Source organism: Falco biarmicus, chromosome 3, assembly GCF_023638135.1.
Source record: "Falco biarmicus isolate bFalBia1 chromosome 3, bFalBia1.pri, whole genome shotgun sequence".
Lineage (NCBI taxonomy): Eukaryota > Metazoa > Chordata > Aves > Falconiformes > Falconidae > Falco > Falco biarmicus.
In genome coordinates, this window is record NC_079290.1 from 108,686,770 (window position 1) to 108,697,836 (window position 11,067).

General features: G+C 45.6%; 1 protein-coding gene across 1 annotated transcript; it reads left to right on the top strand.

Annotated features, from left to right (window-relative positions):
* Positions 1-21: 21 nt before the first annotated feature.
* Positions 22-7,362, top strand: GUCA2A (guanylate cyclase activator 2A). Its single transcript, XM_056333620.1, has 3 exons — positions 22-1,855; positions 5,345-5,534; positions 6,449-7,362. The coding sequence occupies exons 1-3, from the start codon at positions 1,781-1,783 to the stop codon at positions 6,514-6,516; spliced, it is 333 nt and encodes a 110-aa protein (XP_056189595.1). The 5' UTR covers positions 22-1,780; the 3' UTR covers positions 6,517-7,362.
* The last annotated feature ends 3,705 nt before the right edge of the window (positions 7,363-11,067 follow it).

The following is an 11,067-nucleotide window of genomic DNA, read 5'->3' on the forward strand; positions in this document are numbered from 1 at the left end:
GCGCCTGCGGTACCGGCCGCCGCCGCCTGTGGTACCGTCCGCTGCGTTGGTGGCTGCCGGCGGTGCGGCTGCTGTCGATACTCGGAACAAACACGTTTAGATCCAAAACCTAATAAACTTGTAATAATGTTTACTAGATTATAAATATATTGATAAGGAATCACGGCAGCCCAGAGCGACAGAAGGCGATGGCGAGGCCTGTGAGGAGTGCTCAGGGTGCCAGGCTGACCTGACACTCGAGTAACCCCACTGGGTGCGCTGTGAAAGAGGGGGGAAGAAACCAGCTGCCTGGATTTATTTATTTTATTTATTAAAAAAAAGGAGAAATGAAGAAAACCAGGCTGGCTGAGGACCTGCGCTGTCTCCCTTTTTTCCTCCTTTGTAAAACCAAACTGGTGACTGCCCGTGCACCATCGGAGGCCTTGCCTTGCTGGTGGGGGTCAGTGCGCTGCCTTAGCGTGCCTCCCCCCTCGGGAGAGGTGTAGCCTTGGGGGCTGCTCTGGCCTCCTCTTCCCATCTCTCCAATGTGCAATATCTTATGAAAGGGCAACTTGGCCTCCCTGGGAGGGAGATGCCACTGCTTTTTGTCACAGCCTCAGCTCAGCTCCCACCAGGGCTGCCAGGACCAAGGGCAACTGGTTTTAGGTCTTTCCTAAGGGCCTTCTCACCACCCTGAGATGGGCTGGGGACGTGGAGATGGGCTGGGCTGTGGCTGTGCAGGGGCCTTTCCACCACCCTGAGATGGGCTGGAGATGGAGAGATGGACTCGATGTGGAGGCAGGCTGTAATCTTAGCAATAGATTGGAATCCAGTAAGAACTAGAGCCTTTGTCGGCATAAAATATTGCTGAGACTGGAGAAAGTTGCTTAGTGGCTGACTGTTGCCGCCCTCTGTTCTGCTGGTATCAGGAAGATTGTTCGGCATGATGTCTGTTGTTACTCCAAAGCCACACCATGCCAGAAATCATTTACAAATTAAAGGACCTGAGCCTGATGGACAGAACTGAGCTGAGTAAGGCATGTTGATGCTTGTCTGTCTGTGTGACTTTGCCGTGTTTCTGGATAAGACTGAAAGTCACAGAGAAATAGTTTTGATACATGGCAGCCTTTATCCTGTGGCTTTTAATGTGTGCGTTGTAACTAGGTGCTGCAAAAAGCAGGAGCAAAATGACATTTTGTAGCTGGTTATATACAGGTGCAGCCTGTGTTTATCTGCCCTCATCTGCTGATTCCTTCTTAGTACCTGGAATCCCCAGAAGAGGGAACTGACTGGCCAGCGGTCAGTGCAAGAGATCAATTCTTTTCTGTCTCCTTCCAAATCTTTCTTTCTCACAGCTCTGCAGCAACTGGCCAGAAACCTGCTTTCATACCCCACATGGAGACCGAGTTTCAGATGTTGTCTTAGATCAGTTTCTCCCCTCTGTTTGTTGTAGGGTCGAATGTTTTGCCTGCCTGTGTCATGGCCAGTTTCTTAAAGCAGGAGAGACATACATCCCCCAGGATCTCTGTGGGTGTGACCGCCCTACTCTGCTAACCAGTAGATAACTGAGAGGCCGCTGAGGGTTTATTATGTGTCAATAAAGAGTTTAGATTAATGGATTACCAAGCAAATGCTATGTGAAGTCTTTATAAAGCTCCAGCTTTGCATTGGGAGCATAGAACTCTGCTGGGCAGCCTGAGTGCTAAGAAGAAGAAAGTCTGAGAGACCAGAGACAGACAAAGACCCAAACTAGAGAAACTAAAATAACTCAGCTTAGGAAAGGCTGTACCTTGCAGCCACTATGAAAGGCTTTCTTTGCTTTACAGTTCTTGCAGTCCTTTTACTGGTACATGGCTCCCAGGCAGTCTACGTTCAGGTGAGTTTTCTGCTTTTTAATTTATTGGAATTACAAGTTCGATAAAATACTGATACCTGAAGTGTTGTGGCTGCAACAGGAATCTTGAACTAAACTAACAGACTTGAACTTTTGCTTTGCTCTGGCTTGATAACCAACTTCATCTCCCTATGGTTCAGTTTTCTTTCTGTAAAATGCTTCAGGTATTGCTAATGTGCTGCTGCAGTTTAATTAACTTCACCACCCCAATCACTGCTCTGAAATCCCTTGCTGACTGAGGCATTGTGTTTCCAGGGTTTTCTCTTGCACATAACCCCATGCGCTGTGAAGCTGCAAGAACTGAGGACACCTCTAACTTCATAGAATGATGTAAACCAGGTGTGACGAAAGAGAAATTGTCTCGCCTGCTTCTAGGCAGAAAGTTCTTTATGAAAATGATCTCCAAGGTTGTTTGATGGAGCCCACACACATATCACATATTAAAAAAAAAAAAAAAAAAAAAGCTAAAGAAATGCTTAGCTGGATCCACTGAAATACTAATAGGCAAACAAGCTATTAGAGGAGGCTGTATCAAATTTTCTAAAACAGCACCTATTTTTTAGGTATTACATGCAACATGGAAGCAGTTAAGAAGGTACTTCAGTGCCTCTGTACTTGGAAGTGTGTTGGATCTGGCTGCAGTCATCCTTAGAAACAGTTTGGGAGATTTCAGTTTGGTTGCAATGCAAAAAAAAACTTCCTCAGAGTACCAAGAGAACGAATATTTTTTAAACAATTATTGACTCTCTTTATATATGTGCAGTAGGTTTCCAGGGATAAGGTATTATCTTTGTGCTTTGAAATATACTTTTTCTCCTGTAGATGTCAGAGATATCCAGAGATAGCAGGTTTAAGCTGTGCCTTTCTTCCAAACAATTTTTTAATGCTTAGAGACTCCAGGGGAACAGATAGATAGCTTCCTACTTAATGGAAAAAGTCACAGTTTTCCACTTGGAAGCATAAAAAAATAACGATATGAGAATAGCTGTTTCTAGGTCGGGTGTAGAAAATACAGCTCTGGGGTTTTAGCTCCTCTTTATAGTTTGAATGTTATTAAATTAATCATTACATCTGTATTCCCCCACCCCCCCAATATATGTGCAATGTACTCTGCCTGTGTGTTGCACTCTTTTCACTTGGACTACTTGAGAACCCTAAGGTCTGACTCTGTGCACACAACTGGGTTATAAAATCACAGAACCATTCAGGTTGGAAAAGACCTTTAAGCTCACCAAGTCCACCCGTTACCCCAGCACTGCCAAGCCCACCTCCAAACCATGTCCCTGAGCGCCGCATCCATGTGGTTTTTAGACACCTCCAGGGATGGTGACTCCACCACCAACCTCCCTGGGCAGCCTGCGCCGGGGCTTCACCACCCGTTTGGTGAAGACATTTTCCCTAACATAAAATCTAAACCCCGCTTGGTGCAACTTGAGGCTGAGCTGGCTGTTCAGTGAGCCAGCGGTGTGGCCAAGGAGGCCAGCAGCACCCTGGCTTGTACCTGAAGCAGTGTGGCCAGCAGGACCAGGGCAGTGACCGTCTCCCTGTACTGGGCAGTGGTGAGGCTGCACCTCAGACCCTGGGTTCAGTTTGTTACGTTCTTGTTTTCTGAAATTCTTCCCAAGATATCCCTTCCCTCTCCCATAATATTTCAGAAGTCTTTCATTTAACAAAACGTTTTGCGAAGCAGAAGTGAAATTCATGTGAACTTCATATTGTGTTTTTGAAGACTGAGTACTGCTGTCTTGAACTTGCCATCGCAGATCTTGAATGAATATGATGGAAATTGGAGGAAGGTGGTTTATTAGGTGTGGAGTAAAACCAGAAAAACTATGGAGATGGATTGTTCTGGCCTGCACTATTTCTGTGATAAAAATCTCTTAGTTTAGTAACACAGCCTGCACTTTCACCTCGAGGGAAGATGCTGCTCAGATTGAGCTCTCTGTGATACATCTTATCTGAGGTGGTGGTGGGGGTGTTTAATTTTTTTGCTGTTCCTTTGTTGCTTTTTGTCACCAAGACATATGCATTTCGGGGTTTGTTCCTACTTTCTGATTTCTCTGAAACTGTACCTGTGGAAATCCATCCTTTTTTAGTTGTCTGTTTTATGCTTTTGAGATCTGTGACTGACAGCTGCATTTATACAGGAAAAGTTCCTTTGTCATAGACAATCATAACTGATAAATTACCCTGACTAAAATCATATACTGATTGCACATAGAAAAGATTTTGACTTTAAGTAAATGTGTGTCCAGAGTTTATCTGGTTGGGGTCTTTTTAATTCTTTAGCACCAAAATTCTGTGATTCTGTAAAAAACAAAAACAAAAACCAAAAAAACCCCACAGAAAACAAACAACAACAACAAAAAAAAAACAACAAACCACCCAACGAACCAAAGCAAACTGCCCTCCCTTGCCACCTCACGCTATTTAACACTGGGATCATGAGACTGTGAAACAAGTGGCAATATTTGGTCTCATGCTGTATCAGTCACTTTATTTCTTTGAAGGAGTGGGTGTTCTCAGCACCTGTTGGTCGTTAAACCAGGTTAAATCACATGCTAAAGATGCTGGTCATTAAACCAGGTTAAAACACGTGCTAAAGATCAATTTGAAAATGTTTATTTCTCTTCTGGGCCAAACTCTGATTATCAGCAGACGTTCACAGGCTTTCTGTGCCTAGCTTAGCAGTTGCAACACCTGCAATTTAAGTTTACAACCTCCACAGCGACTCACTTGAAGCTGAGGGAATGACCATGAACTGATGCGCAGGGTCTAGCAATCGGAAAACGTGGAGTAATACTTCCCAGGATACTATCGCAGCCTCCTGAAGCTTTTGGTATCGGCTTTGAGTCAGAAGTGTCATGTTTATGCTGCTAATAACCTGTGTTCCACTGATTGTGTGGACGAGTTTTAATGTAACGGAAATTAATCCCAGTGCCTTGGGGTGAGGGATTTCAGCTCTCGGCACCGTGCGGGGTGAGGGAAGAGCCCCTTTGGCGTGGTTAGAGCTGCCAACGCTTGAAGTTCTCCACTGCTGTGTTAGAAGAAAGGGTGAACAAAATAAATTCCCATTTACCCCGTTCAACTCGTTATTTTGTAAGTCTCTGCTACCTGTTACCCACCCAGTCATCTCTTTTCTAGGCTGAAGATTCCCAGCCTGTATCTTTTGACTCTGGATTTTATGGTGCTGTGTCACGGGAGCGAGAAATGCACTAATCCTGCCTCTGCCCCTTGGGACACAGTGAAGCCCTGATGGGCCAGCTGGGTCTCACAGCTGCTCTGGAAGGTCTTTGCCTGGAAGAGCTGCTCCTTTTGCCTTCAGCCAGCACCGATTTTTATCTAGGCTTTGTTTCAAAAACTGTCTTTTCCATATAGTATAGTTTTTAGGAGAGCTTATGGTTGGAATGGCTTTGCCTAAGGACTGGCTTCCTGACACATTTTTTTTTTTTTCTGGTTTTTCCTACATAGGATGGAGACTTGAAATTCTCCCTTGAGTCTGTGAAGAAGCTAAAGGAGCTGATGGATGAGACCAGACGCGCCAATCCTCGCATGGCGGTTTCAAAGACTAGCTATTCTCCATGTGATGAAAAAGATCTCCCTGAGGAGTTCCAACCTGTGTGCAAAAGAGAAGATGCATCCATGGTTTTTGAGAGGCTGAGTATGTAGCTCCTGTTGCATAGTTGCCATTTTTATTGCACTTTTCAACCTTAAACATCCCAATAGCAGCAGGCAAAGAAATGTAATTACTGTTCTGTGGCTTCTAAAGCAGCTGAGAGAGTCCATGCTGCCTTTCTACTAGCCCTCCTACAAGGGCTGGAGTACACCAGCTGTGAGCACCCTGCAGGAGCATCCCTGCTGTGCCCAGCTTAGTTGTAGCCTGTACAGACCAGGCTGTTGTAGCCGTGAAAACGCTTCCTCCTAGTGGTTGCACGCTAGCTTACGTGACTTCAAGTGAGAAACCCCGTGATCTTCGGCTTACAGAAAAAGCAGGGCTGTATCGCTCGGTTCTAGCTAATTGCAAGTTGTGAGCAGGTCTAATTGCTTCCTCTAATCGGTGTAGAAAAAAGGGGGTTTTCCAGGTAGCCTAGAAGAGGTGTGTGAGATGTAAATGAGGTGAGTCAGCCTTCGGTGTGGTCTGTCTTCAACGTACACATACTGATTCTTGAACTGGCTGCTAGTGTCTCCTTTTTTATTTTAATATGTCGCATTTATCTACTGTCCAACACAGTGGATACTTTAGGAAGAAATACTACCAGTATAATGAATGTTGTGGTCCTCCTACAAGCCACATTCCCCCCACCCCCCTTCCCACAAGATGTCCTGTTCTCTTACCTCCCCGGTTCCCATTGCTTCCCCAATGAATTCAGGTTTGATTTCATTCATTAAGCCCATTGTTTTCAAGGACTGTTTTACTTCTACCAGTAATAACTTCAAGGAACATTAAAGCTCATAAAGCAGTAATGGAAAGGGGTCTCCAGATCCCTTCATGTGTGGCCTTGCTCTCCAAGAAATTCTCTTGCCATCTCATTGAAACCCTCTTTTTTTTTTTTTTTTTTTTTTTCTCTCTAACAGACCTGGCTGTCCGAGATGCTGATTTGTGTGAAATCTGCGCCAATGCTGCCTGTGCAGGTTGCTTTTGAATAAAGTTTAAACAATCCAAAGAAGAAAGCATTGAGCTAGGAAGTCTGTGCATTCATATTGCAAAAATCACATACTTTCCCAAATAGATATTTGGCCTCCATCTCCACTGCAGTCAGCCCGGAGCTGCTAGCTCAGGGAGAGATCCCGGGGTAGCCCTGAAGTAGCCACCTCAGGTGCCACCAGCAGTGCAGTTCTGGCAATCAGGAGCCTCTAAAAGCTCATCTGCCAGGTTTCAGTTCTGCCCGAGTTGTGTCACACGGGAACGAAAATATCCTGGGCACAATTTAATTTTCCACAATCACATCTAGATTGGAACGTGATGGGTGAAACTGAGCAGCCTCCTGCAGCCTTTATAATATTAAATCTGCCTGTAATTTGGCCTCCCCGACATAAACCGCCCAGCAGCACTGGGTTATCGGCTTTTCCAGCCCATGCTCTCCAGCGTGTTGGAATACTTACCTCTCTACCTGCAGGTCTGCACGTGAGATGCGTGTGTTTGTAACAGGACTGCAGCGAGTAACTTAGGGCAAGTTATTGGTGTTTAGCAACACTTTCATAGCCAGAAAATTCTTATTCTGTTACTTGTACTGATTGTTGCCAATTTAGGGAATGGACACAGAGGAGCACAGGAATGCTTACTACGTAGTTGTATGGAAGCTCCTTTGTGTTGGCAGATATTAATGTTCATTAAGCTTTGTTTAGGAGAAAGGGAAGTCCAAACCACAATGCTGGAATCACTTTGAAATTAAAACATTACTTTATGTATTTATTTATTGGTGTCAAGATTGTGAAGAAAGGATCTGCCCATGTTTATATGCTATATATGAAATAAAAGCTAGTAATGATTTGGGGGTTATTGGTTTATGTTTTTGCTGGGGTTTGGGGCGGGCATTCTTTTGCGATAGCCTGCTTGCCTACTTGGTTTTCTCCTGTATAAGGTCTTTCACGTCTGGGTCTTCACTGGAATAAAAGGTATCTTGTTAATATTGTCCTGAACTTAAAACCATTTGTGGTCCTTATATGGATCATAGTAGTATAAGACTACATCATAGCTTTTAAATTATTTCCTTTTACTTTTAACTGTTGAATTATTATCTCCATTTTGTATATATGGGGCCCTCAACTCAGCAACTGAGTTCTCAAAAGACCATCAATGCTATAAAGTTCAGCACTTATCCCAGGATCTAGGTGCCTAAATCCAGAACTGATGTTAAAAACCAAAAACAACAACAACAAAATTAGGTGTATAAATTCCTGTTTCATTTGACAGAAAAGTTATATGGGTGTAGAATAGAATTCCTCACATCCAGTGTGTTGACTGCTCCAGGACAAAAAGCATCCAGCAGCAAATGCCAAAGAGAGCCGCACACTAAGGCTCTTCCTGCTGCCTTGAAATCGGCACCTCTGGGAAATGGGATTTCCTCACTCAAAACCCCACCTGGGCTTATTTTAACCCTAAAGTTCTTTCTCTGCATACAGAAATGCGGCTTATTATTTTCTCTTAAAGCTAACTTGAGACATTATCAAGCCTTAGCACAAGCAGCTTGGAGGGGCTCACACGGAGAGGACAGGTTATGCATTTTGCAAAGAAAACTCGGTGGCAACGTGACAAAAGCCAAAGTCTCCCTGCTGATACACTGCCAGCGTTCATGTGCGATGAGGGGGCTGGCCTGGAGCCCCCCGTGTGTGTTCTTCTGCAAATCCCCTGCCCTTTGGTCTGCAGAGCTCTGCTGTCGGCAGGAGTGCCGCAGACCAATGTGGGTAGAGCATCATCCTGATGCACAGAAAAACAGGGTTCAAAGAGGGTATCAGACCTCTGGTTTGCACTTGCTGGATGAGGTTTCTAGTAATTGGGGATTTTACAGCGGGAGGGTTGTGGCCCTGGGTAGAAAAGCAGCAAACCGAGCAAGCCAAGAGCCCACAGGCGGGAGCAGCGTTCCAGTCCGTAGCAGGCTGCGGAAAACCCATGAGAGAAACCGCATTTTGAGGACGGCGTTTCCCCACGGGTGGGAACTGGAACGGTGGGCACGGCGTGCTCAGAGCAGAACTGGGCTTCCTTGGGCTGGGCCACCACCAGCTGGGCCACCAGCCATTTGGCAGCGGCACCACAGTCTGTGGGGAGCATCCTGCGGGCTCCGTGGGTGCGCAGCGACCCCGAGCTGACCTGCTGCGGCTCTGCTAAGAGACCTACTAGCCACCGGGGGGGTCTGTGTATTAACCAGTGGGGGGGTGTTGCTTTAATGGAGGAGATTTTTTTGTTTTAAGAAGTAACCCCCATGGCAAATGTTAAAAGTGCTTCTCCGCGCAGGAAAGCTGCGATCTATTCCTCTGGACTCATCAGCATCACCTCCAAGGCCGGCATACTAAATGAGAGGGAGAAGGAAAAACAGATTTCAAAGAAATATCCTCTAGTTTTCATTGCCTTTATTGACAGAGATAAGACAAATTCTTCAGCTAATCACAGCCTTTTCCTCAGCAGCGGTGAACTGCTGGCTCAGCTCGGTTATCTCACCTAATTGCACCTTTCAAGGGGAGAGGGGAGCGCCATCCTAAATTGTAACCTTCAGGCGAATGTCAGGTACCCTGAGACAAACAACCTATTTTCAGTCTGTTTTTCCTCCCACAGCCTCGCCTCAAGGTGTGTTCAAGGGCAAGCAGACGGGGGCTGTTGGCTGACGCGTGTGTGCGCAGCCCTGCCGATGCCCAGCCCGCGGGTGTCTGCAAACACTCCGCTTCCCCGGGCAGCTCCACCGCTCATCCCGAGCCCGACGGACCCTCGGGAACATCCTCAGCAGCAGGAGGGGCTGGCCAGGAGCGCGACCTTGCACCCGTGCCTGGGTGAAAGCACAGAGGCAGCCCAGGGACCAGGCTGGCAGCTCTGTCCATGGGCTTTGAACGTGATTGCTTGGGCTGAAGCCTGGGAAAATAACAAGCGTTAAGCAAACGTTTTATTTAAGTTTATTCTAATTTTAAATTTATTCTCATTTTTAAGTTTATTCTCATTTAAGTTTAGTCTAATTTTGTTGGTCCACATAAATGCTAAACAAATGATTAATTCTGCTTTGGAAAACCATGTTTCGAGGTAAGGGTGTAACGCAACTGCAGCATAAACACACTGACGCCACTTGGGAAAGGTCAGGCAATTACACACTAATTGTCTTTGTTCTTCTCCATTTTCATTTACAATTATCAAGGGACAGAAATGTAAATTTTAGAGCATGAGTGTCTGAGGAGCTTTGTGATCCAGGACCCTGACACTGCAAGGGATTTAAAAAAAACCACCCCCACCCCCCTTGTGTTCTATTTATATGAGAAGTAGAACCACATGTTGTAGAGACTGATGCTGTGAACTGGTTCCGTTATCCTCACCCATACTAAAGAAATAAATAGACTTGTAACAGCAACAGCCACAACAGAGCCCTACACGCCCTTTCAAGGATCGTTGCCATAACCTCATACCAATGTGAAATGTGAGACCTACAACAGAACGAACACAGAAGAATTAAAAATACTCAGTAAGTATTATTAAAAAATACTCAGGTAATGAGTAAGGGAAGCTGTCCCTGGTTAAGGAGTGTCAGATGAATTCAAGACCAGAGTCGGGACTGTTTTCAAATGCTGTCCAGCTTTTTTCCTTCCATAACTGAGTTGAGCGGATCCCCTTCAATGCAAGTTTATTACACAAATTCAGCCTTGAGTTTTAGTACTTTCTCCCCCCCTAATTTAATAGCTCTTGACTTTCAGAAAATATTGTAGTGGGCACTTCCATGCAAGTGTCCCACAAAGATAGAGAGTCACGAGGCAGGGCTGAGGTCAGCCTGGAAGGTCAATGTGCAGGTCAGGTTCAGGTCCAACGATGGTCACCAGGAGCTGCTCCATGACTGCCAGGCAGGTCCCTAATGAAAAGACAGGTCCAAAGTCAGCCTTGGAAATCAGATCGTGGGCTGAGGTCCCTTGGAATGGGTTTTGTGGCCACAGGTGTGGCTGTGCTGGAAACAAAGATCAGGCAGGGAGCCATGGACATGGATGGAGACCCCATGAAACTGGTCAGCACCGTTAAAGCCTGCAGGTGCCCTCAGGGCCCTGCTACTGTCTTGATCTAAAAGGCTCTTCAACCTTTTCACAGATTCCGGAGGCTGAGCGCTCTCCCACTCGCAGGGGAGAAACAGCTCTTCAACTTCTTCTCACCCTTCCATAGTTCAAGCATACCTGATTTTTTCGTACAAAAAAGGTCAGCATTGCAAAAAAAATGATTCGAAAGCCCGTTCCTCACCAAGGGCATCATGCAGCCATTTCTCATACAAATGGCATCATGCAGCTGCTTCTCGTCACATTAAGAAATACTTTAATGCACAAATTACACTTTTTATTCTAATAACAGCACCTGGAGAATGTGACGCCTCAGAGCCACAGTGGAGGGACAGGCTTGGATTACAAGAAATCTCAAGAAAATTCACTCAGCCTTTTGCTTTTGCTCCTCAAATGACTGGAACCTCTTCATAGTCAAGGGCACGCAACGCTACGTTGTGAGCTGGAGAGCTTGTTAATCA